At 57.8% G+C, this 27,548-nt stretch overlaps 3 protein-coding genes and 1 long non-coding RNA gene across 8 annotated transcripts; 2 read left to right on the top strand and 2 right to left on the bottom strand.

Annotated features, from left to right (window-relative positions):
* The first annotated feature begins 179 nt into the window (after positions 1–179).
* On the top strand, positions 180–16,617 carry JAK3 (Janus kinase 3). 4 transcript variants are annotated; one of them, XM_032412411.1, is made up of 25 exons: positions 180–253; positions 1,486–1,523; positions 2,569–2,765; positions 3,222–3,345; positions 3,662–3,773; positions 3,954–4,099; positions 4,557–4,773; positions 5,360–5,482; positions 5,582–5,739; positions 6,373–6,484; positions 6,728–6,914; positions 7,431–7,558; positions 7,783–7,914; positions 8,852–8,936; positions 9,714–9,841; positions 10,555–10,687; positions 10,763–10,914; positions 11,057–11,207; positions 11,863–12,002; positions 12,083–12,272; positions 12,720–12,844; positions 13,092–13,264; positions 13,828–13,945; positions 14,326–14,436; positions 15,842–16,617. In XM_032412411.1, exons 3-25 carry the CDS (start codon positions 2,582–2,584, stop codon positions 15,947–15,949), a joined length of 3,237 nt encoding a protein of 1,078 aa, XP_032268302.1. In that variant the 5' UTR covers positions 180–253; positions 1,486–1,523; positions 2,569–2,581; the 3' UTR covers positions 15,950–16,617. The 4 variants fall into 4 exon arrangements, with proteins under 4 accessions (XP_032268302.1, XP_032268299.1, XP_032268300.1 ...); XM_032412408.1 differs by having other exon boundaries at positions 4,479–4,773; XM_032412409.1 differs by having other exon boundaries at positions 186–253; positions 2,573–2,765; positions 4,479–4,773.
* Positions 9,329–13,153, bottom strand: LOC116637133. 2 transcript variants are annotated; one of them, XR_004300419.1, is made up of 3 exons: positions 13,104–13,153; positions 11,422–11,506; positions 9,329–9,429 (listed from the first exon to the last, which is right to left on the bottom strand). It is a non-coding gene; the product is annotated as an uncharacterized LOC116637133 (long non-coding RNA). The 2 variants fall into 2 exon arrangements; XR_004300418.1 differs by lacking the exon at positions 13,104–13,153 and adding an exon at positions 12,752–12,814.
* A 3,001-nt stretch (positions 16,618–19,618) lies between the features above and the next one.
* On the top strand, positions 19,619–21,247 carry INSL3 (insulin like 3). The gene is made up of 2 exons (XM_032412412.1): positions 19,619–19,808; positions 20,732–21,247. Exons 1-2 carry the CDS (start codon positions 19,619–19,621, stop codon positions 20,932–20,934), a joined length of 393 nt encoding a protein of 130 aa, XP_032268303.1. The 3' UTR covers positions 20,935–21,247.
* A 3,340-nt stretch (positions 21,248–24,587) lies between these two features.
* B3GNT3 (UDP-GlcNAc:betaGal beta-1,3-N-acetylglucosaminyltransferase 3) lies at positions 24,588–27,088 on the bottom strand. Its single transcript, XM_032412123.1, has 2 exons — positions 26,516–27,088; positions 24,588–25,139 (listed from the first exon to the last, which is right to left on the bottom strand). Exons 1-2 carry the CDS (start codon positions 27,086–27,088, stop codon positions 24,588–24,590), a joined length of 1,125 nt encoding a protein of 374 aa, XP_032268014.1.
* Between the last annotated feature and the right edge of the window lie 460 nt (positions 27,089–27,548).

Raw genomic sequence — 27,548 nt, 5'->3', positions numbered from 1 at the left:
CCCTTTAGGTCCAGGGTTTCCAGCACTCTGTCCGGAGGGCCGCTGCCTGGGGAGGCTTCTGGAACTTTCTGCCCCTCCGCGGCCAGGCCCTCTCCCCTCCCTGTCCCCATCCCCCACATGGCCATGACTTTCGGTAAGTGACAGCAGCTCAGGAAGCCGAGGGGCCCACACAGGAAGGAGCCGACTGGGACTTTCCTCCGGCTGCTGCCCGGCTCTACCCTCCTGTCCTTAGCCCAGGCTTCCCAGCTGCCAGGTAAGAGCTGGTGGGGCCACATGGCCCTCGGGTGGGGGTTGGGGGGAATGTGTGAAGGGCTGTGGCTGGGGACAAGGCAAGGCCTCTGAGGAAAGCTGCCAGACAGACAAGAGCTGGGAGGGGCTGGCTCTGTGGCCTCTGCTTTTTCTACATAAGATGAGACCTCAAATCTCCAGCTCTCTGGACCTGAGTGAATCACTGTGCCTTGGGCCTGGAGTTCATGGCCCCTGGGGACACGGTTCCCAGCCTCCACCTCCCAGGACCCAGCCAGAGCTTAGGGTGACCAACCAACTGTAGGGGATGTGGGACTTAGGGTGTTAAAGCAGGGGCATTTTTCTGTGTCCCAAGCACCACGTCTGACTTTTTCTTTTTTTTTTTTTTCTTCAATATTTAAAATATATACATATCTTTAAGATTGATTTTAAACAAAAGATACACATTGTGTGATTCCATTTACATAAAAGTGCAAAGACCATGATTAAGTCGACTATTAGAAATAGGACAGTGATCACCTTTGCGGGGAGTGACAGGGGCCCCAGGGCTCCTGGGACTGGGAATGTTCTGATTCCTGGTCTGGGAGCTGGTGACATGGGGGTGTCCCTAGAGGAAAATTCCCTTGCCCTCACGCCGTCCCTCCACCATAGGAACCACTAAACCACTGTGTCAAGGGACCTTCCTGTCTGGTTTAGCTGGCCTTTGTCAAGTGCTCCCTGGGCATGTTGCCAAGGATTGTGCCAGTTAGTGAGGATTAAAAACGTTGACACCTTGGGCTCAGCTCAGCAAACCAAGGCAGGTGGGGAGTCAGCCCATTTCACAGCTGAGAAAGTAGAGTCCCAGCTGTGGGAGCCCTGCCAGGGTCACAAAGCTTGAGTATGATGTGGTTGGGATTTGAACCCAGAGCCTAAGGTCTTTCCCTATCCCAGCTCCAGGCTTATAGACTCGGTATGCTAAAACCTCATTAATGCTATCCCTCTTCCACCTCCCACTATTATTCTGGAACGTAGTTTTTTTGTTTTTTGTTTATTTGAGAGAGAGTGAGCGCACAAGCAGGGGGAGGGGCAGAAGGGAGAAGCAGATTCCCCTGCTGAGCAAGAAGCCTGATGCAGGGCTCGATCCCAGGACCCTGGAATCATGACCTGAGCCAAAGGCAGACGCTTAACCGACTGAACCACCCAGGCGCCCCTGGAACATGGTTTTTTACCCAATATTTTCTTCGTATCTTCCTTATTCAGGTCAATGTAAGTGGATCTACTACTACTCCCAGGTCAATGTAAGTGGATCATCTACTACTCCCTTTTCCCAGCTGGCTCGAAGCCCAGCCCTTCCCTCTGCCTAGCCAGGGGTCCTGAGCTCTGGTAATAAAGGGTGAGGGGCAATTTCCTCCTAGGCCCATTCCAGGGAGGGCTTCTTGCTACAGGAGCGTAAACAGTGGGAGTGATAAAGGGGACAGAGATGGTGATGGTGGTGGGCAGGTAAGACACAGAGGTCCCTACTGACTGAGTCATCAGTCTGGATCCAAGGCATGCTGCAAGGCATACCTCATACCAGCTGCAAAAGCTTCCAGCCCCAGCCCCAGAAGAGCTTGAGTCTCCTAGACCTGCAGGAAGTGATGGGCCACCCATGTACACGAACCAGGATCTATCTGCTTCTTGGTCTGCAAATGTGTACATCTGTGATTGATTGCTCATGCCTGCCCGGGGCAGGGGCTCTGAAGTAAAGTAGGTGGGGAGGCTGCAGATTGACTGGAGATGTCCACCCTGGACTGACAAGAATACACACAAATTATGTGTGTCAACCATCCTAAAAAAAGAAGAGAAGAATTCACACAAATGAGGGTGTAGAATATCCTCCAGACCCCAGCATAGCCCTTACTGGGGGTGTTTATGGCTCCTCACCTGTCTTGCACACTCAGCTCCCCCATTTCTCTCTTTCTCCACCTCTGTCTTTTTTTTTTTTTTTTTTCTTTGAGAGAGAGCGTGCTTGAGAGAGAGTGTGAGCAGGGGGAGAGGCAGAGGGAGAAGCAGACTCCCCACTGAGTAGGAAGCCCGACATGGGGCTTTCTATGGGGCTCGATCCCAGGACCCCGGGATCATGACCTGAGCTGAAGGCAGACGCTTGACCAACTGAGCCACCCAGGCGCCCCTCCCCATCTGTCTTTCTCTTTCTGTGTCTCTGTTCCCCTCTCTTCCCTCTCCCCCCACCCCCCCCCCCCCCCCCCCCTGCTTTTTCTCCCCCCCCCCCCCCCGCACACCTAGAAGCTTTGTAGTCTCGTTTCCTCTGGCCAGAACTGAGTGGCTGCCTCTCTTTGTGTCCAGACAGGCTACACCTATGGCGCCTCCAAGTGAGGAGACACCCCTGATTCCGCAGCGCTCCTGCAGCCTCTCGTCTTCAGAAGCCGGTGCCCTGCACGTGCTGCTGCCCCCTCGGGGCCCTGGACCCCCCCAGCGCCTATCCTTCTCCTATGGGGACCATTCAGCTGAAGAGCTGTGTGTTTGGGCTGCTAAGGCCAGTGGTGAGTGGGTCCCTAGAAGACTGGGCCAAAGAGAGGAGTAGGGCTGTGGGAAGCCTAGACTGGGAGCTGGAATAGCTGTCAAGTGGAGTCAGCATGGGAGCTGGGGCTTTGAGGGATGAATAAGTTTGGAAATGGAGGAAGGTGCTCAGGGAAAGGCTGTGCAAAGACTCAGAGGCACGTGAGGGCAAACAGTTGGTCATCCCTTGACGTAAAGTGTACAGTGGAGGGAGCACTCTGGGGAGAAGGGCAGGGAGCCCCAGGAAGCAGGTTGTGTGTGGATTCTCTGCTAAGGGCAATGGGGAGCCCTGGAGTGTGTGTGAGCAGGGGCGGGACACAGCGTGAGAGCCCAAGGTGGGAAAGAGCCCTGCAGGGCTGCATGGGGTTCGTAACCATGGCAGCCCTGCAAGGGACAAGATGGGGAAATTTAGGAGGGTGCTGATGGGGGCATCCCCTCAGGCATCCTGCCTGTGTACCACTCCCTCTTTGCTCTGGCCACGGAGGACCTGTCCTGCTGGTTCCCCCCAAGCCACGTCTTCTCCGTGGAGGACTCGTGCACCCAAGTCCTGGTCTACAGGCTCCGGTAAGAAGCACATCACCCCTACTCCCACAGGCATGGGTTAAATGTTACCAAGAGGGGGTGCCTTTTGTTGAGGGCAAGGGGAGTTTAAAACAACAGTGATCCTACAACCTTATCATCTCCCTGGACTTCCCGGTGGTGCCCCAGGGAGGATGTGATCACCGCTCATTGCACAGATGAAGAACTGAGGCCAGAGGGTGTGCGTTGCTTGCCCAAGGTCACGTAACAAGTCAGTGGCACAACCTGGGCTCTGTGAGGTCTCAGCACGGTCTTCCACCCCTCCCTACCCCTACTCCAGGCTTCTCCCCTCCCCCAACAGCTTTTACTTCCCCAACTGGTTTGGGCTAGAGAAGTGCCACCGCTTCGGGCTACGAAAGGACTTGGCCAGCGCCATCCTTGACCTACCAGTCCTGGAGCACCTCTTCGCCCAGGTAGGGGTCTGCATGGGGCTTAGCCCGGGGCTGGGGTCCACAGGGCAACATCAAGGCTCGCAGTTGGGCGGCCTTGGCTGACCCTCTCTGTGGCAGCCCAGGGTTGGGAATCGGCCCAAGGGTGGGGGGGTCTGTAAGGGCAACATCAGGGCTCACGGTTGGGCTGTGACCGGCCCCCAGCACCGGAATGACCTGGTGAGCGGCCGCCTCCCCGTGGGCCTCAGTCTCAAGGAGCAGGGGGAATGTCTCAGCCTAGCGGTGCTGGACCTGGCCCGGATGGCCCACGAGCAGGCTCAGCAGCCTGAGGAGCTGCTGAAAACTGTCAGGTGAGGGCTTCCAGCGTGTGGTACCCAGCGTCTACCTGCGAGTGAGCAAATGTGGCTCCACTGGGGCATCCCTAGAGCTCAGGCTCCCATGAGGCTCCCCACCTACAAGCCCGCAGTGTGTCCATGTGAGCCAGGACCCCACCGACCCACTGAGGCTCCAGTGCCTGCCTCCCTCCTGCCGCTGAAGGCCTGTGTGTGTGTGTCCGTCTTGTGGACCCCAGTGGTCCTTCCCGCGTGTGTGTCCTTGAGTGTCTCCGTGTGTGCCCCCCAGCTGAGGCCACACTTCAGCCCTTCAACTAAAATTCGGGTTTGTGTGTGTCCCTGTCCGTACCTGTGGAGATCCCTCCCCACAGTGAGGACCTGCTACCCTCACTCGTAGCTACAAGGTCTGCCTGCCCCCCGACCTGCGCGACCTGATCCAGGGCAAGACCTTCGTGACGCGGAAGCGCATCCGCAGGACTGTGCGCCGGGCCCTGCGCCGCGTGACCGCCTGCCAGGCTGACAGGCACTCGCTCATGGCCAAGTACATCATGGACCTGGAGAGGCTCGACCCGGCCAGGGCGGTAGAGACCTTCCTCGTGAGCCTCCCCGGGGCTGCTGGTGGTCAGGATGCGCAGGGGCTGCTCCGAGTGGCTGGTGACACCGGCATCGCCTGGAGTCCAGGAGGACAAGAGGTGTGGGCGGCTGCTGGGCAGGGCCAACGGCGGGGGCGGGGCCTAGGAGGGAGGGGCAGGAGAGTGGGCGGGGTGAAGGACGGGAGAGACTGTGAGGGCTCCGATAGGGGCCAGCTGAGTGAGTGGTGGGGCTGAGCCAGGGGTGGGGGCGAGAACGAAAAATGGGCGGGACTTAGAGGGATGGGACTGGTTGGGCGGGGGGCTCAGGGCGGGGCTACCTGAAGGTCGGGGGGAGGAGTCAGGACTGAGACGGGGCGGGGCTCCCGGCTGGATTGAGAGAGACGGGGAGGTGGAGTGGAGCTAAGCGAGGGAGGGCCTCAGGGAAAGAACCGGCCCACCGAAGAAGATGGGGTTGAGCAGAGTTGGGGTGGGAGACACTGGGGATGGGCTGGGGAGGGTTTGTGAGGGATGGGATTGATAGAAGGGCCCGGGGTTTGGCAGGGGCGTGGTGGGAAGGGGCCGGGGTTGGGAGAGGCTTAGAGGGTCAGGGCTTACGGCGTGGGCTGGTGGGGTCCAGGCTTCCAAGAGGGACTGGGGGCTCCGAGGGGACGGGACCGCCAGCTTCAGCCCTCCCCCTCGTTCCCAGGCCCTCCAGCCCTTCTGCGACTTTCCAGAAATTGTGGACATCAGCGTCAAGCAGGCTCCGCGTGTTGGCCCGGCCGGGGAGCACCGCCTGGTCACCGTCACCAGGACAGACAACCAGATCCTGGTGAGTGCTGGACCCTCTCCCCTCCCGCCTAACCCCGACTGCGGGGACGTGGGACCGTCGCCTTCGGGCCGTAGCGGGCGCTGACGCGGATCCTCACAGGAGGCCGAGTTCCCGGGGCTGCCCGCCGCGTTGTCTTTCGTGGCGCTCGTCGACGGCTACTTCCGGCTGACCTCCGACTCCCGGCACTTCTTCTGCAAGGAGGTTGCGCCGCCGCGGCTGCTGGAGGAGGTGGCCGAGCAGTGCCACGGCCCCATCACGTAAGGGTCCGCCCCCCATGCCTCCCCTCCGCCGCCAGAGCTCGGTTCGAATCTTGGGCACTCCCCTTCTCGCTGCCTCAGTGTCCTCCCCTCCCAGGAGCCATGGAGAGGGGTCAAGGGCTGGAACAGCGCCTGGTGCACGGTTGGCGCTCAATGAGACTAGGCTCTCCCTTCTGCTGCTGTCCAGGGCAGTGGCTTCCCTCTCTCTGATTCCTCAGGGCCCCAGGGCCGATTCCTGGGGATGGATGACACCAGGTTCCACCGGCAGCTTCTTCTTTAATCACCTAGTAGAAGCCCTGATTTTTGGCTCATTTTAAAAAATAGGAAGGAGATGGGGTGCCTGGGTGGCTCATTCGTTAAGCGTCTGCCTTTGGCTCAGGTCATGATCCCAGAGTCCTGGGATCGAGCCGCATCGGGCTCCCTGCTCTGCGGGAAGCCTGCTTCTCCCTCTCCCACTCCCTCTGCTTGTGTTCCCTCTCTCGCTGTGTCTCTCTCTGTCAAATAAAAAATAGGAAGGAGAGAGGGAATGTTAGCTGGTGAGGGTCCCAGGGCTTCAGAGGAACCAGGAGGATTAGAACCTAAGTCTGCCTCCATCTCTGTGTCTCTGTCTTTTCCTCCCGCCTTTCTCCACAGCCTGGATTTTGCCATCAACAAGCTCAAGACCGGGGGCTCACTTCCTGGCTCCTACGTTCTCCGCCGCAGTCCCCAGGATTTTGATTGCTTCCTCCTCACTGTCTGTGTCCAGGTTGGTCCACCACTAGGAGCCACGTGGGCAGGGAGGGCTTCCTGAAGGAGATGACATTTGAGCTGAGACCTGGAAGATGAGTCAGTATTTGCTCCTGGAGGAAGGGGAGGGTAAAGGCATTCCCAGTGGAGGGAATGGCTTATGCAAAGGCTTGGAGATTGGAACGAGCCTGTGGTGCTGGAGGAAGATGGGGTGAGGGAAAAGTACTGCCCACTTCCACTCAGGGACCACTCCTCCTTGCAGACCCCCCTGGGTCCTGATTACAAGGGCTGCCTCATCCGGTGTGACCCCATGGGAACCTTGTCCCTGGCTGGCCTTGGCCGTCCCCACAGCAGTCTCCGAGAGCTCTTGGCAGCCTGCTGGGACGGCGGGCTGCACGTGGACGGGGTTGCGCTGAACCTCACCTTCTGCTGCACCCCCAAACCCAAAGGTGAGCCCGCCCCCTCCCCTGAGTGGAGCAATCGAGCTGGGGACCTGCCTTGTGCGGCAGGGGGCAGAGATTGCGGGTCGAGATGGGTTAGGGAAGAAAAGGTGATTTATGTGCTTGTGGAATAGATGCTATCTTCAGGCATAACGAGATCCAGTTGCAGCTGGATCCGAGAGATGTCACTGACTCTTAGACTCTCTCCATCTCTTGCCTCTTCCTCTGGGTGAATTTCACTCTCAGACAAACCCCTTGGATGGGACAACTCTGAGGCGTGAGTTCTTCAGAGTCTTCCAGAATCTCTAGCAGAACTGAGACTAGGTTGCCTGCTCATCAGTAACCCTCCCCGCCCCCCTCCCCCGACTGGGGCTTCCTAGAGTCTCAAATAAACCGCGTACCTTGGAGTCCTCACCTCAGGGTTGGCTTCTGGGAGAGACCCCAAATTAAGGCAGGGAGTGAGCAAACCTTAGGGGGCCTTCCACCTCTGACCGCTCTTTTTCTCCCTCCACCTCCTCCCCGTAGAAAAGTCCAACCTGATTGTGGTGCGGAGGGATTGCAGCACACCCACATCAATCCCTGTTCAGCCCCAATCCCAATGCCAGCTGAGTCAGATGACATTTCACAAGATCCCTGCTGACAGCCTGGAGTGGGTAAGTGGCCCCAGGAAATGGAGGGGGGACCTCAGTTGGGATTCAGACACTGGGTCCTCATCGCACCCCATTTACATCTCTGCTGTGTGGCCTCGAGCATGTGATATAACCTCCTTGTGCTTCTGTTTCATTATCTGTAAAATGGGGCCAGGGCCAGGGCCAGGGGCCAGGATCCCACCAGGAGCCCCCTTACCAGCCTCTCATGTTGCCCCCTCACCCTCCAGCATGAGAACCTGGGTCATGGGTCCTTCACCAAGATTTACCGAGGTTGTCGCCACGAGGTCGTGGAGGGGGAAGTCCGGGAGACGGAGGTGCTGCTCAAAGTGATGGATGCCAAGCATAAAAACTGCATGGAGGTGAGTGTGATGGGGACCAAGACTTTGGGGTCAGGACTGGCTGGAGAGAGCGTTGTGGATTCAGGGAAATTTAAAAACACACAGGTCTTAAAACAACAGAAATGTAGCTGCAGCATCTCCAAACCATGAAATACAGAAGGGTCAGGGAATTTAGATGGAAACAGAAACAGTACACCAAATAGAAGAAACAGCCAGTGCAAAGATCCTGAGGCAGGGTTGTGCCTGGCATGTTTTTTGGGTTTTTTTTAAATGATTTTATTTATTTATTTGAGAGGGGGGAGGAGGGAGCACAAGCAGGGGGAGCAGCCAAGGGAGAGGGAGAAGCAGATTCCCTGCTGAGCAGGGAGCCCAATGCAGGGCTCAGTCCCAGGACCCTGGGATCATGACCCAAGCTGAAGGCAGACACTTAACTGACTGAGCCACCCAGGCGCCCCCGTGCCTGGCATGTTTAAGGAACGGTGAGGAGGGGGCGTCTGGCTGGCTCAGTTGGAAGAGCACACGACTCTTCATCTCAGGGTCATGAGTTCGAGCCCCACATTGGGTGCAGAGATTACTTAAATAAATACAACCTAAAAAAAAAAAAAGTGACGAAGGGCCACTGGGCTGGAGAGAAGTGAGCAAAGGAGAAGAGGGGAGTGATGTGGATGGAAGCATCAGCAAGGATTGGGCCACCCAGGGAAGGCATGAGTCCTCCTTGAACCCCAAGTCTCCCACTTCTGTGTGAGGGACCCAAGGTGGATTACAGTGGAGACTTCCAGCCCCCATCAGAAAACCATGATAGAGTCCTGTGTATACCAGTGGTGGACTCCAAGGTCAAAGGAGGCTTGTGGTGAGGTGCCCTCCTGAGGCCGATTTGTGAGCAGCAAGTTTGGGGTGCTTGGTCTGATCCTGGAGTGGGAGGAACCCATGGACCTTCTCTCCCTTCTCCTCTCCCCAGTCATTTCTGGAAGCAGCGAGTTTGATGAGCCAAGTGTCATACCAGCATCTCGTGTTGCTCCACGGCGTGTGCATGGCTGGAGACAGTGAGACAGAACCCTCACCCCCGCCCCCACCCTTCCTCAGGGAGACTATCTAGGGCAGCATTAGCGATACAAACCCAGAGCCCGCCCCGGCTGGGGCCCCGTGTCCCCCAGGGTCCCTCACCCTGTTACCTGTGTCCTTCATTTGTCACTTTTGGGACAGCAGCTCCAAGCTCCCACCGATACCCAGATCCACAGAATTATCTCAAGTCAGACGGGCCTGGGTTCCAATCCCACCTCGCTGTGTACCCCCCTCTGTAGCTTTGCAAGGGTCAAGTTACCTCTCCAAGCTCCAGTTCCACCAGATTCGTACAGCAACTATTTATCAGGAGCCCGGGAGGGGCCAGGAGCTGCGCTCACAGTGTGGAACACGACAGGCGGGGCAAGGTGATACATGATCGTGTGTGAGGGGGCGGCACAGGCCACTGTGGGTGGTCAGAGGCTGCTAGCCCAGCTTGGAGATTAGGCAATGATTCTGGATAGGCAAAGGTAAGTTCTAGGCAGAGAAGGCAAAGATAAGTAGGAATTAGGGAAGAGGAGGAGAGGAGGCAGGATGTCCCAGACAGAACATGCAAAGGGCTGGAAGTGCCCTTCCAGGCATCTCAGGAAATAGTTGCCACAGGGGAAGTGAGGAGGAGGAGAGGTGAGTAGGCTAAGGACGGACGGAACAGTTCGAACTGAGAGCTCCAGGGAGCCCTGAGGGTAGGGTGGGGCGGAGCCTGTTCAACATCGCTGCAGTCCTGCCTCCCAGCCCTGCCCCTCCCTGCTGCCTGCCGCCAGGTATCATGGTACAGGAATTTGTACACTTGGGAGCGCTGGACACCTACCTGCGCAAGTCTGGCCACCTGGTGCCAGCCAGCTGGAAGCTGCAGGTGATCAAACAGCTGGCCTATGCCCTCAACTATCTGGTGAGTGCTCCTCTGCTTGCTCTACCCTCTATGCAGAGAACGGAGGGGCAATTGAGAGTGGGCTCTGTGGTATGTGTAGGAGTTTGGTAAGGATGCAAGGGGAGGGCATTTTAGGGAACAGCATACATACAAGCTCAGAGATGTAAGAGCGGGAGAAGGGAACAGGTGGTCATTGGTGGATTTCAGTGGGGAGTATTGAGCCATGAGGCCAGGCAGGGGGAAGGCTTCCCAGAAGAAGGAACATGGGAGCGGGGCCTTGAGGGTTGAATAGAAGCTCATCAAGAGGAGAAAAGAAGGAGGGTGTGTCAGGTTGAGGGCACAGCCTGGGCCAAGGCCTGCAGCTTAGAAGATGAGTTGCATGTCCTGGGATGCATCCAGCAGTTCAGTTGGCAGGAGACCAGTGTAGAGGTGTGGAAGAGAGAATGTCATAGGAAGAGTGATCAAGTATCTCAAAGGGCCTTGAATGCTAGACTGAGGACCTCTGACTTTATCCTAAAGGCAGTGGGGAGCCACAGGGTGGGTTTGAAGGGGAGGGACACAGGGCAGCACAGGGGGTGAACCAGAGGAGGCAGGACAGGCCAGTAGTCTACGGAATGGTCTAGAAGTATGGTCTGAGCAGCCCCAGGTGGGCTTTGAAGGATGTGTAGTGGTTCTCCAGCCAGACTATTCATCCAGCAAACCCTCCCTGGCATTCTCTATGCCTGGCCCCCCAGGAAGACAAAGGCCTCCCCCATGGCAATGTCTCAGCCCGGAAGGTGCTCCTGGCTCGCGAAGGGACTGATGGGAACCTGCCCTTCATCAAGCTGAGTGACCCTGGTGTCAGCCCCTCTGTGCTAAGCCGGGAGAGTAAGTCCGGAAGGGTGGAGGGAGGGGCCTAGTGGGGCAGGGGAGCAGACCCCTGACCCCAGCCCCACTCCCCAGTGCTCACTGACAGGATCCCCTGGGTGGCCCCCGAGTGTCTCCAGGAGGCCCGGACACTCGGCTTGGAAGCTGACAAGTGGGGTTTTGGTGCCACAGTCTGGGAGGTGTTCAGCGGGATCCCAATGCCCATCAGCACCCTGGATCCCGCCAAGGTCAGAGCACCCTCATTGGCCTCTAGAGTGCCCATTTGGGAGAAGGGTGGGCTGAGGTCCAGCTTGGGGAGGATGGGCTGGTCTAGGGTGGGGGGCTCCTGAGGGTGCACTGGGAGTGACCAGCCACTCTTCTCAACTTCAGAAGCTCCAGTTTTATGAGGAACGGCAGCAACTGCCTGCCCCCAAGTGGACGGAGCTGGCCATACTGATCCAGCAGTGCATGGCCTATGAGCCAGGCCAGAGACCCTCCTTCCGTGCCATCATCCGTGACCTGAACAGCCTCATCACTTCAGGTGCCCACTGGGCCGGGCAGGGTGGGCAGGGCTGGCCTGTCATATTAGGCCCCGAGGCAGGGGGAGGGGGGGAAGTGAAATTTGCACGCAGAGCCAGCCCTGTGTGCTTGGCAGGGTTGCAGTGGTTGGTGACTGTAACAGTCAGCATGAACCTCAACCGCTGCTGTAACAAACAGACCCCCTTGGCTCCAGATCGAACGTGATGGATATTTACCTTTCATTCAGTGAGGGTGTCCAGGTCAACAGGCACCTCTCCCTTTGTGGCTCTACCCATCCCATGGCCTCAGGTCCGGCATCCTCTGCAGACAAGAGAGAGAGACTGTGGAGGGTCCCATGCCAGGTTTCCATGGGCCAGGCCTGAAAGAGCCGCCAGCACTTCTCCCTCATCAGACTGAGCTCAGTCATGTACCACACTTCACAGCAGTGGAGTCTGGGAAATGCCCTTCTGTCTCCAAAACTATATGTAGTTTGCACAGCATGCAGAGCACATAAGGGGTCTGCCTTTGCCCAGTCGGCCTCTTTTTCCAGCCCCCCACCCCGCAAAGTAGGCTTGTGCGGAGAAGGTAAACATGCAGATCGAAGTCCCCTGGCAAGTCAGCTTAGGAGGGGGACCCCAGGCCCAATGTACTGGTCCCTTACTACTTGTGCCCTGCAGATTACGAGCTCCTCTCAGACCCCACGCCCGGTGCCTTGGCACCCCGTGATGGGCTGTGGAACGGCGTCCAGCTCTACGCCTACCAGGACCCTACCATTTTTGAGGAGAGACACCTCAAGTACATCTCACAGCTGGGCAAGGTGAGGTGCACCGGGCTGCGGCGGGCGGGGAAGCGCCCATGCACCCCTGCACTTGGGACACCAGCCCTGCTGTCCCCCAGGGCAACTTCGGCAGCGTGGAACTGTGCCGCTATGACCCGCTGGGCGACAACACGGGCGCCCTAGTGGCAGTGAAGCAGCTGCAGCACAGTGGGCCAGACCAGCAGAGGGACTTCCAGAGGGAGATCCAGATCCTCAAAGCCCTCCACAGCGACTTCATTGTCAAGTACCGCGGTGTCAGCTACGGCCCAGGTGAGCCATTTCCCCCACCCGGTGCTCTTCAAACCACACGCCCTCAGCCTCCTGCAGTAACATTTTAGGGTGGTCTGGGAACACCAGGAGGGGCGCTATGGATGCTCTTGCTTAATCCAGATTTGGATCCCCTACGGTTCGAATTCCCGCTCTCTCCCTTAGCAGCTGGGAGACCTTGGGCAGGCGATTTAACCTCTCTGAGCATCGGTTTCTCCACCTGAAAAAGGGGTCACTATCAGGTTTAAATGAATCAGTGTGTATTGTAGAAAGTACTCAAGAGCCCTTGGCGAAAAGTGTCATGGTTGCTGTTCCCATTTTACAGAAAGCAATACTGAGGCCGGGAGGGGCCCAGGGTCGTGCTCTGATCGGGGAGGAAGAATCGGGAGGGGCAGCAGACAGAGTTGGGCCCTGTGGTGACCCCTCCCAGCCTCCTCGCGCCTCCCCTAGGCCGCCAGAGCCTGCGGCTGGTGATGGAGTACCTGCCCAGCGGCTGCCTGCGCGACTTCCTGCAGCGCCACCGCGCGCGCCTCCCCGCCAGCCGCCTGCTCCTCTACGCCTCGCAGATCTGCAAGGTGCGGGCCGTGCCCCGGGACGCGGGCGCCGACGGGGCGAAGTCTGGGCGGGGGTCTGCGTGGAGTCGCGGGGAAGGCTGAGGGTTGAAGTCTGGGGGTCCAGGTCAGGTTGGAGGAGCGGTTGAGTTGGGGCTGAGGTCAGGCCTGGAGTGCAGGGTGGGTCCAGGGCAGAGTCAGGCTTGGGCTCGGGGTTGGGTTTGGGCTGGATTCCAGGTTATGCGGGAGTCTACCTCACGCGCGCCTGCAGGGCATGGAGTACCTGGGCTCCCGCCGCTGCGTGCACCGCGACCTGGCAGCGCGTAACATCCTGGTGGAGAGCGAGACGCACGTCAAGATCGCCGACTTTGGCCTCGCCAAGCTGCTGCCGCTCGACAAAGACTACTACGTGGTCCGCGAGCCCGGCCAGAGCCCCATCTTCTGGTGGGAACCCCGCCCCCGCCCCCGCCCACCTCTCCTCCCCACTACTGGGGCCCCTACCTCGCTCCCACCTTCGTGAGCCCGCCATGGCCCCGCCCTTCCCACAGTCCTGGCCCCGCCCCCAAACACTGGCCCCGCCCCTGCCCCTACAGCTATGGCCCTTCCTGACCCCGCCCAGGCCCCCACTTCTCCCCACTACCCCCCGCCCCTCCTCCCCACTGTCCTGGGCCCGCCCCGGCCCCGCCCCTCCCGCAGCCCCAGCCCTTGCCGGGCCACGGCCTTCCTACCGGTGTACAGTCCCTTCCCCACAGCCTGGTCCCACCCCGCTCCGCCCCTCGGCACTGGCCCCGCCCTCCAGAGCCACGGCTCCGCCCTGACCCCGCCCAGACCTTCCGCAGGGTTGGAGAATACCCCATCCCACAGGCGGGGAAGCTCTGACGCCAGAGCTGGGACTGACCTTTTCACAGCCCCCACCCACCACTGACCAGCTCCCCCCGCCCAGGGTTGTTCCCTTTCCCGTACTCTGCCTCACTTTCGCATCCCAAGACTTCCTTGTCCCCCTCCAGGTACGCCCCGGAGTCCCTCTCTGACAATATCTTCTCGCGCCAGTCCGACGTCTGGAGCTTCGGGGTCGTCCTGTACGAGCTTTTCACCTACGGCAACAAGAGTTGCAGCCCCTCAGCCGTGAGTCAGCACCCCTGGATTCCCCAGTACCCTCCTCTCCCCAACCCCTTCCTGGCCAATCCCTGCCCCGTTTGTGCCCGAGTCCCTCTTTTGCTCAGTGTCACCTGGTCCCAGCATTATATAGGCCCTCTATAATGGGGAGGACCTCTCTTCACTAAGGCTGACCCCCACTACCACGGGCAGCCCGCTCCCCCTCCATCACGGATGACCCCTCCTCCTCCCTTACGCCTGGCCCCTCTCCCCTCCGCGGGTGATTCTCTCCCTCCCTTCACTATGGCTGCCCCCCCCCCCCCCCCCCCCCTCTCCAATCACTGGCGGCCCCTCCTCCCTCCTTCACGGATGGCACCTCTCCCACCACGGGCGCTCCCTCTTGGCCCCAGGAGTTCCTGCGGATGATGGGATGTGATGGAGATGTCCCGGCCCTCTGCTGCCTCCTGGAGCTGCTGGCTGAGGGCCAGAGGCTGCCCGCGCCTCCTGCCTGCCCTGGTGAGGTGAGCACTGGAGGGCCTGCCTCAGTTTCTCACTCTGGATTTTCCTGGGCAAGCCAGCTGGCCCCTTTGGGTCTCCCCACCTCCTGTTGTCTCTTGATTGAGAGCATACCCCGGGACATGAATCTGCAGGGGAGTTTGGCTTCTATTTTGCTGTTCTCTCACTGTATGGCAAGGTGCAAACACTTTCAGAGCCTCAGTTTGCCCATCTCCAAAATGGGAATAACAATGCCTTATGGGGGGGCGCCTGGGTGGCTCAGTCAGTTAAGCGTCTGCCTTCGGCTCAGGTCATGATCCTGGAGTCCTGGGATTGAGCCCCGCATCGGGCTCCCTGCTCGGCGGGAAGCCTGCTTCTCCCTCTCCCACTCCCCCTGCTTGTGTTCCCTCTCTCGCTGTCTCTCTATCAAATAAATAAATAAAATCTTAAAAAAAACAAAAACAAAACACAATGCCTTATGGGGTGGGGGAAGATTAGACAAGTTAACACCTCTCCAGTGCTCAGCTTAGGGTCCAGCTCACTGTCAACACTCCATAAATGTTAACGACTCTTACAGTTTATCGTCACAACTTTTGTGGAAATGTCTAACATGAGGTTGGTCATTCATAAATTGATCTGCCCAGGGGCACTTGAGTGGCTCAGTCAGTTAAGCGAATGACTCTTGGTTTCCACTCGGGTCATGATCTCAGGGTGGTGAGATCAAGCCCCATGTCAGGCTCTGCACTGCGTACGGAGTTTGCTTGAGATTCTCTCCCCCTCCCTCTCCTCTCCCATGCTCTTCCGCCCAGTGTGCTCTCTCTCTCTCTCTCACAAATAAATAAAATCTTTAAAAAATAAATAAATAAATGTATCTGCCCAGGCCACAAATGTTTATGGAGCGTTGACTGTGTGCCGAGCTCTGTGCTGGGTGCTGAGGACCCAGCAGGGGACAGAACAGATACTACCCTGTCCTCCTGGTAACCAGCAGAGGCTAACAAGAACATTCTGGTCTGGTGGTTATCAGTGTCTAGAAAGAATTGAACAGGAGGAAATGAGGGGGTGTGGTGGTGGTCAGGGGGCCCTTTCAGAGGGGGTGATCCTGAAGGAGGAGGAGGAGACTACCCATAGGGAAAGCTGGGAGAGGGCATTCTCAGTGGCGGACACAGCATGTGCAAAGGCCCTGAGGTGGGAATGAGTTTGATGCCTTTAAATAATGAGATGGGGGCAGATGTGGCTGCAGGGAACAAGAGAGGGGGTGATGGAAGGAGACAGGGGAGGGCATGAGATTTTGTTCTAAGACCTCTAGGGAGCCATGGGAGGCTTTGGAGCAGGGGAGGGATGGAATCTAATTTATATTTTAAAATGGTGAATAGGAGTCATGTCCTTCCTACCGCTCATATGTGACCCTGTTGTCTCCTCCCACCCCCTCAGGTTCATGAGCTCATGAAGCTGTGCTGGGCCTCTAGCCCGCAAGACCGGCCAACATTCAGTGTCCTGGGCCCCCAGCTAGATGCACTATGGAGTGAAAGCCGGGGCTAGCAGAGAGTGTGAAACTCACGCCTTCCCTGCTTGTCCGGAGGGAGAAACGCACTTACTTCATTTTTATATCTCCTGCACACCTATCTGTGGGTTCTGGTCTTTGTGAACTGGCTGTGTGACCTTGGGCAGGAGGTTGCCCCTCTCTGGGCTTCCTGCTTCACAGAGACCCCCAGGGGGCAAATGACATTGCATTTGGGGAGCATCCCTGGCTTGTGGGGCAACAGTAATCTTGTGGCCTCAGGAACTTGTAAAAATTCAAGATGAATGCCTTGGTGGGGCCTGCGGTGCCTTGAGCCCGGAATCTAGGAGCCAAATTTAAGCCCCTCCCATCTTCCTATCCTCTCAGGGTTTGGCCCTGAGCTTCCTGTCTCAGTGAAGATCTTGCAGATCTTTAAATACATGATCTCCGGCTTCTGTTCCAACATCCCTCTTTTGCTGGAGGAAGCCACAGACAAAAGCAGTTGCCCTGGTTGGAAATTCACTTTCTGGGGGGAGCCTGCGTGACTTTTTGGGCTCGTGTGGGGAGCCAGGAGAGGCTGGGGTCCCAGTCCACCCTAACTGTACCAGAGCGTCCCCGGCCTTCCATTTGCCCACTTGAATACTCGGACCCTTTCTATCCCAACCGGAGGGTCACTCAGTTGATGACGCTGGAGACTTACAGGAGCTTTTCAGCAGCTGAGAGAAGGAAAGGCATTCTTGGCAGAGGGAACAACATGGTGAGAGTGAGGAGGTTCAGAGTACAGAGGTTAAGAGCCCAGCTGTTGGAGCCCACGGTTCTGCCACTTAATTGCCGTATGATGGTGGGCAACTTGCCTCCCCTACTGGGTCTCAGTTCCATCTCCTGTACAATGGGCAGATAAATGGTGCTGGCTTCTTGCTGTACACAGGCAGCTTCTGGAGGCTGGTGAGAAGGCATCTGGTGTAGGTTAAGCCCCTCCCTCCCCCCCCAACTCCTCACCTGCCTGCAGTCTTTTCTACCACTTTTGCCCCCTGGAAAACTCTTATTTATCTCTCGAAACCCCAGCTGTCACCTCCCTGCAGCCTTCCCTGGCATGTTCCCACCACTCCTCACCTGCCGTGTACTTACCTCTGACCCCAGGACTGGGGTCTCTGTCCAGATCCCTCTCCTCTGACCTGGAGGCTCCCTGGGGGCTGGGATGGGACAGGTACAAAGGGGACTCTGGGAGTGTTTGTTTAATGAATAAAGTTGGGTGGAAAGAATGGTGTGTTGCTGGACTTGGGTGATGGGGAATTTTGGGGGGTGTGTAAACTGGGGAGGAATGTAGTTAGGGCTGGGAGATGGAGATCCCCTGGGGGCCACAATGGGGGCCTCAGGGCAGGCTGGGGGGAGGAGAGACAGCAGGGTGGGGCATTGGCTGGGGTCCCGGAGGACAGAAGCCCTACCCCCAGCTCCAGCTGCTGGCCTTGGCTCTGTCCTAAGGAACTGATTACAGGCTCTTGGTGGGTGGAAGGAACAGGCTGCTCTGGGGGGGGGAAGGGGGTCAGAGGGCAAGGTTGGGGTGGGAGGCTGTGGGGAGGGGTCCAACATCAGTGGGGACCAAGCAAGTCTCCCTCAGGACTGCTGGACAGATATGAGGAACAACCAAGAGAAAGAGACCAATAGAGATAGAGAGATTGAGAAGGAGAGACAGACTCAGAGAGACAGAGAGGGCAAGAGAGAGACAGTCTCCCTCTCTCTCGCCTACTCTCTTAGCCCAGGGAAAGCCACCTGCTTTGGTGAAAAGCTGGAGGGGGCTGCTCTGAGCTCAAGCAAGACAGGGTTTTCAGCTCAGGCTCTCCCTTGCCTTGGATGGAGTATCCTCCCTTCTCTCTGCTCGTTTCCCTCCTTGGTAAACGAAAGTCTACAGTGAGCAAACACAGCCAGCTTCATTCTGGGTCCTGCAGTCCCTGCCCCACCCAAGGAGACCCTGATAGGGGAGAGACAGAGTCAGCCAACAGCCCCAGCCTCCTGTGACCATGGCAAGCGCAGTGACCCCCTCTCTGAGCCTCAGTTTCCTTATTGATACAAGAATAAGGACAACAAGATTCTGATTGCTTCTGGTCTCAGATGGCCGGCTGCCCGACCACCACCTTGTGGAATCATTCTCAGTTTATCTAGTTCACCTCTCTAAAATGGTTGTTGTTGTGAAAAAGACTCCTCAGCCAGTGCTCGCCCTGGGGGAGACACACCCAAGGCCCTGGCCCAGGCAGAGACCCTCACTGTTTTGTGGCGCCCTCAGCCTCTCAATAACCAGTGTTGAGGTTAAAACCACCGTTGTGGTTCTTACTATGATTACAAGATCCCCTTCGGCACCACCCATCAGGAAACTTCGAAAAAGTCAAGGTTTATTACTCACAAGACCTCAGCCGACCTAGGGTTACCCACTGAGGTCACTGGTGGAAACAGGAAGCCAACTTGAGCTTGGGGCTCTGCTTTTATTGGGGCCCAGGGGTGCGGGCCTAGGGTTTCCCCAGCTCACTCTTTATTGGTGGATTTCAGACGCAGAGCAGGAATTTAATGTTCTGGGCTGGTCAGCACGCGGCTCCCTTCCCTGGCCGTGGTGGCCTGAATCACTGGTGGCCCGAATCACCGCGTGTGGCTGCGGAGGGCCTCCCGCCGAGGACTCGGAGTTTCTCGCAGCTCTGGAGGCTGGAAGTCAGGGTGCCGGCAGGGGTCTGGTGAGGAGGCTTCCTGGATTGCACATGACTGCCTTCTGGCCGGGTGCTCACGTGGAGCGGGAGGGGCATGGGGGCACGTTCTCTGACCCCCCCTTCTTAGGAGAGCACTGACCCCATTGCGAGCCCCCCCTTCACTACCTGCTGATCTCCCGGAGCCCCCACGTCCACAGACACCGTCACGACACCATCACGATGGGGAGTCGACCTTAAACACAGGAATTGAGGCGGGGGGTCTGTATGGTTAGGGCTCAGCCTGTCAGTATCCAGCGTCTGGTTGGACTGGCCCCTGTGGTTGCACGCCCTTCAGCAACACCCATCAGGAAACGGAAAAAAGGAAAGGTTTCTTACCGACAAGACCTGGAGCTCCCACAGCACCCCCAGGGCGGGCCACACAGTGAGGGGGTGGGGGGTTCCCTGGCTGGGCCTCTGCTTTTATTGGGGTCCAGGATGGGGGTGTGGGGTTCCCAGGGCTCATTGCTTATGGTAAAACTAAAACATAGGAGCGGGAATTTAAAGCGCCAGAAAGGAAAAAACAAGTGACCCCAAAGGCCAGTTCTCAAAAGCAACCACGAGCTCTCAAACAAGGGCGCCTGGGGGGCGGGGGGGCCGGAGAGCTGGCTGTTTATCAAGCGGTGTGTCTGGCAAATAAGTTTATTCCAGATAGCTATCTTTGAAGCGGATGCCTGGGCAATCAAAGCTTAAGTCAGGCACGACAAAAAAGCCTGGCTCAGTGGGTGGAACATGCAAGTCATGATCTCGGGTCCTGAGTTCGAGCCCCACCTGGGGCTTAGAGATTACTTAAAAAAAGAGAGAGAGAAAGAGAAAACCCAACTGCGGGGTTTACACTACACTTGCACTCAGTACTCACCCCGCCCTTGACCTTCTCCCTGAGCCCTCCGCGGAATGCTCTGTCCCCATCCAAGGTCCTCAGCTGGGGCGGGCTGGATGCCTATAAGAAGGGGTCCCCGCTGGGGCCGGCCTCCCGCCGCCATGGACCCCCGCCTACTCACCTGGGCCCTGGTGCTGCTGGGCCCGGCTCTGGCGCTCGTCCTGGGCTCCGCGCCCGCTCCGGAAGCGCGGAAGAAGCTGTGTGGCCACCACTTCGTGCGCGCGCTAGTGCGGTTGTGCGGGGGCCCGCGCTGGTCCTCCGAAGACGGGCGGCGGGTGGCTGGCGGCGACCGTGAGTGGGGGCGGGCGGGGACTGCGCTCTGGGGTTTCTAGGTGGGGCAGGTGCGCGCGGCGCTGGTGGGCGTCGGGGCGGGCGGCTGGGTTTGCACGCGCCTACCGGGGGCCCCTTGCCCGCGGCGCTGGTGTGTGCAAGCGCGCGAAGGATGCGGCCCCGGCCAGGCAGGAAATCAGTGCGCGGCGACCGAGACAGTCTCGCAAGTGCACGGTGAGGTTCTGCCTGATTTACATTTTGTGTCATTTGTTATGTAAATATTTATTTTTTGCATTAATTTTTGATCTTTAAAAATATTGCATTAAAATATGATTGATCTTCATTGTTGAGTTTTTGGCGCCCCCTTGCATTGTGCGTTGAGGGCCAGTGCTCACTCTTCTCACCCTGCGCCGGGCCCTGGTGCTGAAGGTATAAAACGGCTGTGTGTGCCCACGTGTCACACGTGTGTGTCCTAGATGTACGCATCTTTGTGGTATAGACGCAGCTGGATGTGCGGAGGCGTGCGTGGGGGAGGGCTGGGAAGGGCCATGAGGGTATGTGCCTGTGTGTGTCCATGTGAGCCCACTGCCTGCACAGATGTCGCATGTCATGTATATGTATATGTCATGGATATGTCACATGTCACCCCTGCTGTCTTTGGCTTTGTAAAGTGTCTATGCGTCTGCGGGATAGGTGGCTTGTGGGAATGTGCACAGCAGGGGACCTGAGCGTGGGTGTGGGTCGAGAGTGCACACATCCGGATGGGGGAGTATATCTGTGCTCAGTAGACAGTAGGCATTTAATAGGTGCTCACTTTCTATTTGTGCACAAGATGAGCATTGGGTGGGTCACTCAGCAGGATGTGAGCGTGCAGGCGTGTGCACATATTGGGGAGGGGTCCTCTAGGGTTCCCTGCCCATGCTGAAATTCTGCTCTGTCCCCAGGTGAGCTGCTGCAGTGGCTGGAAGGACGACATCTCCATGGGCTGGTGGCTGAAGGGGACCCCATGCTGGTTCTCATTCCACAGCCCCTGCCCCAGGCCTCTCGCCATCACCACCGCCGGCGGGCAGCAGCCACCAACCCTGCCCACCACTGCTGCCTCAGCGGCTGCACCCAGCAGGACCTGCTGACCCTGTGTCCTCACTGAATCCTCCCCCCGGCTGTGGCCTCAGAGGATCCAGAGACCCAGAGGGGTCTGGTCTGGTGAGCTCCTGAAGCCACACAGCACCACAAAGCCCTGTCTGGGAGGACCTGTGTCCCCCACCTCCCCAAGGCCACCTTCCTCTGTGGGGCCAACTGCGAAAAAATCACACCTCCACCCTGGCTTGGAAGAGCCTTGGTTTCGCAGAGATGCCAGATACTCAGGGCCAAATGTCCTCCCGTCCGAGGAGCCCCAGGTGCCGCCCTCCCTGCATCTGTGCCACCCCCCTTGAGGTCTCCCCAGTGGTAAATAAATGAAGCTCCCGCAGAATCCAAAGCAGCTTTTTGCATTTTCTCAAGAAAAAGGGACAAGGCTGCATCAGCCCTTGTGCGGGTTGCCCCCCGGCAGCTGGGGACCCCCCACCACTTTCAGGAGCTTGTTAGCAACTTGAGAGTCATCATGATACAAAGTGGGGAAACTGAGGCCAGGGGAGACGGCTGCGTGCCAAGGTCAAACAGGGAGGGAATGGCCAAGTGCAGGATTCGAATCGAGGTCATCTGTCAAGACCCGTGGTGGGGGGCCTTAATGTTACTTAAAGTCCACGTGACAGTGGACAGACACACAGACATTGAAATGAGTCACAGTGAACACTTACTGATCCAACTCTGACCATTTTTCTCACTCGCACCCTCCCTTCCCCTGAGATGGAACTTGCATTCTAGGACTCCCAGGGCAAAAGGACCAAGCATTTGACTATGTGAGCCAGTCCATGTTGTTACTTTCCTGAATCTGCTGTCACAAATTACCAGAAATCGGGAGTCCTAAGACAGAACTTTCTTTCCTTACAGTTCTAGAAGCCAGAGACAGAAGTCGAGGTGGGGCAGGGTTGTTTCCTTCTGCGAGGCTCTGAGGAAGAATCTGGTCCGTGTCTCTCTCCTGGCTTTTGGTGGCTGCTGGCAATCCTTGACCTTCTTTGGCTTCTAGATGCAGGACTCCAAGCTCTGTCTCTGTCTTCACGTGGCCTTCTTTTCCGTGTCTCTGTGTGTTCATTTCCGTCTCTTGTAAAACCACTCTCATTGGATTTGGGGCCCACCCCACCCTAATCCAGAATGATCTCACCTTGATCTTTACCTTAATTATATCTGCAAAGACCCTATTTCTTTTTTTTTTTTTTTCTAGGATTTATTTATTTATTTGAGAGAGAGAGAGAGAGAGAGCAGGGGGGCCGGAGGGGCAGAGAGAATCTCAAGCGGATTCCCTGCTGAGAGCAGAGCCTGACTACGTGGGGCTCGATCTCACCACCCAGAGACCATGACCTGAGCCAAAATGAAGAGTCAGATGCTTAATCAACTGAGCCATCCAGCCACCCCAGCAAAGACCCTATTTGCAAATAAGGCCATATTCTAAGGTTCCAGGGGGATGCATACTGTTCAGTCCAGTGCGGCAGGGGAGCAGGACTCTCTGCCGGGGAGATGGCGATGGGGAGCCGCAGGTGTGTGGGCAGGGGCAGGATGAGGCCAGACCTATGTTAGAAACCCCCGCAGACCCAGTGTCACCCAGGCCTGCCTTCCCCTGCCTGGATGCTGCTTCAGCTTCCACCTCCCAACAATCCACACGGCAGCCACAGGGGTATTTAAAATTTAAAAATCAATCATGTCATTTCCTTGCTCCAAAGGTGCCATCACTCTCAAAATATCTCCCTCTCTCCTCACCCCAGCCCACAAGTCCCCAGGTGGCCAGCCCCTGTGACTTCATGTTTCTCCTCCCTCCAGATCCTCTTTACTCACCAAGCTCCAGCCACGGCCTCTTTGCTGCAACTCGAATGCTCCCTGATTATCCCACCTCAGGGCCTTTGCACATGCTATGCCTTCTGCCTGGAACACCCTTCTCCTGGCTCTTCCCAAGACCATGTCCTCTTTCTACAGGCCCCAGCTCCAATGTACCTTCTCAGTCCCAGTCCCCCCGAGCTCTCAGCGAATACTCTTTCCCATCACTGTGTCTGATTGCTTCGTTTTACTTCTCGAAGCTCTCACTGCTTCTGATAACGTCCTATTTGATTGTTCACAGGTTTGTTTTCTCACTATAAGGTGGGTATCTGCCATCCCAATGGGGCTGGGAGCAGGAGTATAGGGCAAGGTGTGCAGCATACAGGAAGTGCCCAATAAATACTTAGAGAAGAAGGGAAAGGAGATGGGACAGAGGACAGCAAAGCCACAGTCCTAGTGGGAGAGGAGTCTGGTGAAGAGAGGGGAGCCTGGGTGGTGTGTTCAGAAGGAGTCTTGCCAGAAGCAGGAGGCCAAGGCAGGCCCACTGTCCCTCACGGCCAGGGGCAGTCTCACCCCTGTGCCTCTCTCCTGAGCATGTCATCAAGCTGGCAGTGAGACCCAGTCTGAGGGCGATAGGGAACCATGGAGGGTGTGTGAGCAGGGGCAGGATGATATCAGATCTGCCTGATAGAAACTCCTGCAGCCCCCCACTTCATCCATGCCATTGTTGTTGGTGCGTATTTTCTACTGGAAATCAGACTTTTACTGACTGTAGACTGGTCTGAATTAAAACTTGTAAATCCCGTGTAAAAAAAAAAAAAAAAGAACCTCAGGTCTTCACAAAACATTTTATTCCCTGAGTACCCACTTCCCAGTGATCATTCTGCTGCCTGAGGTCCCCCCGTCCCCATGTCCCAAGCACTACTCCAATGCCTGTGAAGCCCAGGCCGCAGACATCCACCCAGAGCCAGCAGGGGTGTGTGGGGGGCGGGGAGTCACCATTTTGCTTGGATCTCCCCAATCTGAAAGACATACTGAGGGGGGGGGGCAGTCCTGGGTCCCCAGAGCTCAGAGACACCCAAGGACCTGAATCTCTCCCTTCTCTGGGCACTGGGGTGAGTGTGTGTGCTGACCTTGGGCCCAGTGAAGACCCTCTGGCCCCAGCATCATTCCCTGAATTCTTGGGGAGCACAAGTGTGGGGGGTTGGGCCCTGTCAGGGACTCCAGAAACTCTGAGCTGGCAAAGCCTGAGTCGGACAGCCGCCCCCCTCCTCTGCCCAGTGCTTCCACCATTAGAGTACTTGATACCAGAAGCAGGGAGGGGGCAGTCCCACTCGTGGCTTCTCTGGCCCCTTCCGCCGTCTCAGGTGGGCGGAGACCGGGAGAGAGGCTGAGAACAAAACTCCTTTCCCAGGCTGAAAAATACTGCTCACTTCAGCTGCAAATGGACCCAGAAGTTCCCAACTGACCTTGAACCATGGCTGGAACTCACCATTATAGGAGTATGATCAAGGAGGGGCTGGCCACCCTTTAAGGCCCAGCCCTCAATCAAGGTCAGAGCTGGGAAATGGGACCTTGGCTCAGATGGGATTGATGCAGAAGCAGCAAGTGCAAGGCCAGCGGAGGGGCCTCTGCAATTAGCTGCCACAGAAAGAGATGGTCCCTTCAGCTGAGAGTCCAGGGAGGACCATGGAACATGGGTTCAAGTACCAGGTGGGTTTGGCAAGTCTAGGAGTTTGCCAGCTAGATTAGGCGCTCATCAAACCCTCCCTGGCGCTGCCTGATGCCCGACCCGCTTAGGAGAATCGAGATTTCCCCTTCTGGGGTGGAAGACACTGCCCCTTTCCACGGGGGTGGAGATCAGAGCCTAGAGGCTGGGGGCCCTGATCTCACCTAGTAGATCCGTGTCTGCTTGCCGCAGGTGAGGTTGGGCTGGCTCAGCGCATCCCACATGAGCAGCATCTCATACGGCAAGAAGCGGTGCACGAGCAGCAGCTCCCGGTAGAGGCAGGGGTCAAAGGAGGACACGTGGGCCGAGGGGGCCCTAATACCAGCTGTGCGGATACCACTGTGGGAGGCGGGCTCCAGGCCTTCCTGCTTCAGGCACATGCCCAGGAAGACATCATCGATAGGGAAGAGGTCCAATGTGGCGGCAGCCCGGCGCAGGGCGGTGGCCGTGAAACGGGACAGTAGGAAGCCACCACCCGCACAGTAGGGCGGGTAATGCTCCTCCTCTGTCACCACCTTTGGCACATAGTACTTGCTCCAGGGAACCCGGATGGGGCCCACGTTGCGGATGAGCTGCCCCACAAAGAGGTGGTGGTCAGGATCGTGGTCCTGCAGGTAGGAGACCATGTTGTCGGTGTGTGCAAAGACATCATCGTCCCCATTGAGCACGAAGCTGGTATTGGTGCACCGAGTCTCCTGCCACTGTAGGAAGAGCACCTGCAGGCGAAGTGGACAGGGCACACGAGCTGGAGGGCTGGGGCAATCGGCCCTGGGTCCCTGTGGGCCGCCCCAGCCCGGGGAGCCCATATGAGGATATATCCCCCAGTCAGGCCAGCCTGGGTTTGAGGCCCCACCGTGAGCCTCGGTTTCCAGCTTTCCAGACAGACCTCACCATCGGACCTGCCCCCTGGGAGTGTTGGGGAATCCGTGGAGATGATGCTCTGTAAAGCACCAAGAAGTGCTTGAAAACTGTCCCATTGACATTTATTGCTATTCCTTCGGACTCTGCCTGGCCAAGCACTGCTGTTAAATAATTATTGTGTGATTGCTACTTAGCCTCTACCTTCCCCCACCCCCAGACTCCAGGCTTCCCCTGGGTGGGGGCTGTGTCTCTCCTCCCTGTGTCATCTCCCCAGCACCCAGTGTGGGTCATCGCTTCACAGGTACCGGATTTCACGTTTGTCAAACGGACATTTATTACGTGCTTCTGTGCTCTGCATGAAGACCATGGCATGCTGAGAGCTTCTGGCCGTCTACCCACCTCGGCTTTAGCTTCCTTCTTAATAACTTTGGCTGCATGCCCCGCACTGTGCTGAGTGCCTGCCCTGCCTTGAATGTCTCGTGCAAGCTTAGGAGGCGGCTGTGGTCTTCAACCTCGTTTGCAGAGGAAGAAATAGAGGCTCTCCAGAAAAAGCGCCAGGACCAAGGTCACACGACAGAAAAGTAGAGCCCAGACTTCTCTGTGCCCACAGCGCGCGGGACCCTGCACTGGGCCCACCTCCAATGCCTGGGTGGGTCTCCGGAGGCTCCTATTCTTTATCTGTGCACGGGCAGGACTCCCTCCACTTCTTGTGGGTTCTTGCCCATCAAAAAGGTCTTTACTGAGCACCTACCGCATAGACGTGGGCCTCATGGGGAGAGAGAATAAGAACAAATAAACAAGATGTGTCCTGTCCGGGGGGCCCCTCCACCCCCACCGACCCCCACTGTCACGGGCACTCCAGGTTGCCTCGGAAACATCCTCTCCCAGAATCTGGAATCCGTCCAGCAGCCCTCAGAGGCAGGTGGAGCCAACTACATCCCGTTTCCTTGACGACCATGAAGAAGCGAGCCCGGAGAGGTAAATGATTATCTGAGCCTGAACTCAAACCCGAGTCACCGAGTCACCGGGGCTTGTAACCTCAGGCCCTGCCCCCCTGCCCTTTCTCCCTGCCTCCCCTCAAGAAGACTTGAGATCGCCGCCGGGACAGTGGAGGGAGTGGGGTGGGATGGGTGGGGACTTCTGGTTCCCTGGGCGCCGTCAGAGGAGGTGATGGTGAGTAGGCAGGGAGGATGGGTGGCCCTGATCGGGGGACCCCCTCTTGCCCACCCACCTGTTTGAGCGTGAGGTTGAAGAAGGAGTCATAGAAGTCCCACTGCAGGATGTCACCGTGTGCCCGCGCTTCCATCGCCAGCAGCCGGTTGACCTTGCGGGCCTCCAGGGGGTCAGGGGCCGTGCCCACCAGGAAGAGACGGCGCAGCTGGACGCCCTTCACCCGGCGCTCGCGGCCCCAAGTGCGCCGCACCAGCTCCCGGCGCTCGTAATTTCTGGGCGAGGACTTGATGACGAGCAGCAGGAAGACGGGCGGCGCGCACTTGCTCGGTGGCACGTCTTGTAAGAGCGGGAAGTCGCGGCAGTGTTTATACAGCAGGAAGTCGCGCACCTGTTGGGGCTGCTCCGCGAAGCTCGGCAGGGCGGCCACTGAGGTGTTGGCCCGGCAGGGGGTGGGCAGTGGGCGGGAGGGCTGGGCCGGCCAGGCCAGAGCCTCGGGGTGGGCCTGGGGCTCCTCCAGGCTCTGGAAGGTGGGTGGTGACACGTGCTGACTGAGGAGGAGGAGGAGGAGGGTGAAGATGCTCAGGGCTACGGCCAGGCCCACCTCGGTCCGCAGGGGCTGGCGACACCTCATCCTGGTCCGCCTGGCGTTTCCTGCCAAGAGTCACAGGCACTGAAGGGACGGGCTGGGCCGAGCACTTTCCCTGAGCTACCTGTGGACCCTGACACCTGGCTGCAGCCCCACAGGTGCTCAGGTTGGTACCAGATTGAAATGCACCCCCCTGCCTATCCCCCCGCACCACCCACCTCCTCCAGAACCTCTGCCCCTGTTGGCTCTGACAGTTGCCCGGGCCCTGCTGGGGATTAAGTACTTACAGAGAGGATTGAGGCATGGAGATGCCAAGGTGAGCCTCCCAGACTCCGTGTGCCCAGAATCTGCCCTTTCAACCTGGTCTTAAATGATGCATCCTCCGGGAAGTTTTCTTTAACCCCTCAGGAACGCTCCTGGTTCTATTTGGCACCTCTAGCTCTGTCCACCCCTCTGGCCCAGTCTTGATCCCGGGGCGGGGGGGGGGGGGTCTGTGTTTAGCTTT

Source organism: Phoca vitulina, unplaced genomic scaffold (assembly GCF_004348235.1).
Source record: "Phoca vitulina isolate PV1807 unplaced genomic scaffold, GSC_HSeal_1.0 scaffold13, whole genome shotgun sequence".
NCBI classification, from domain to species: domain Eukaryota; kingdom Metazoa; phylum Chordata; class Mammalia; order Carnivora; family Phocidae; genus Phoca; species Phoca vitulina.
Note: the sequence above shows the minus strand (reverse complement) of the source record. Positions and strands in the feature narration are given on the sequence as shown.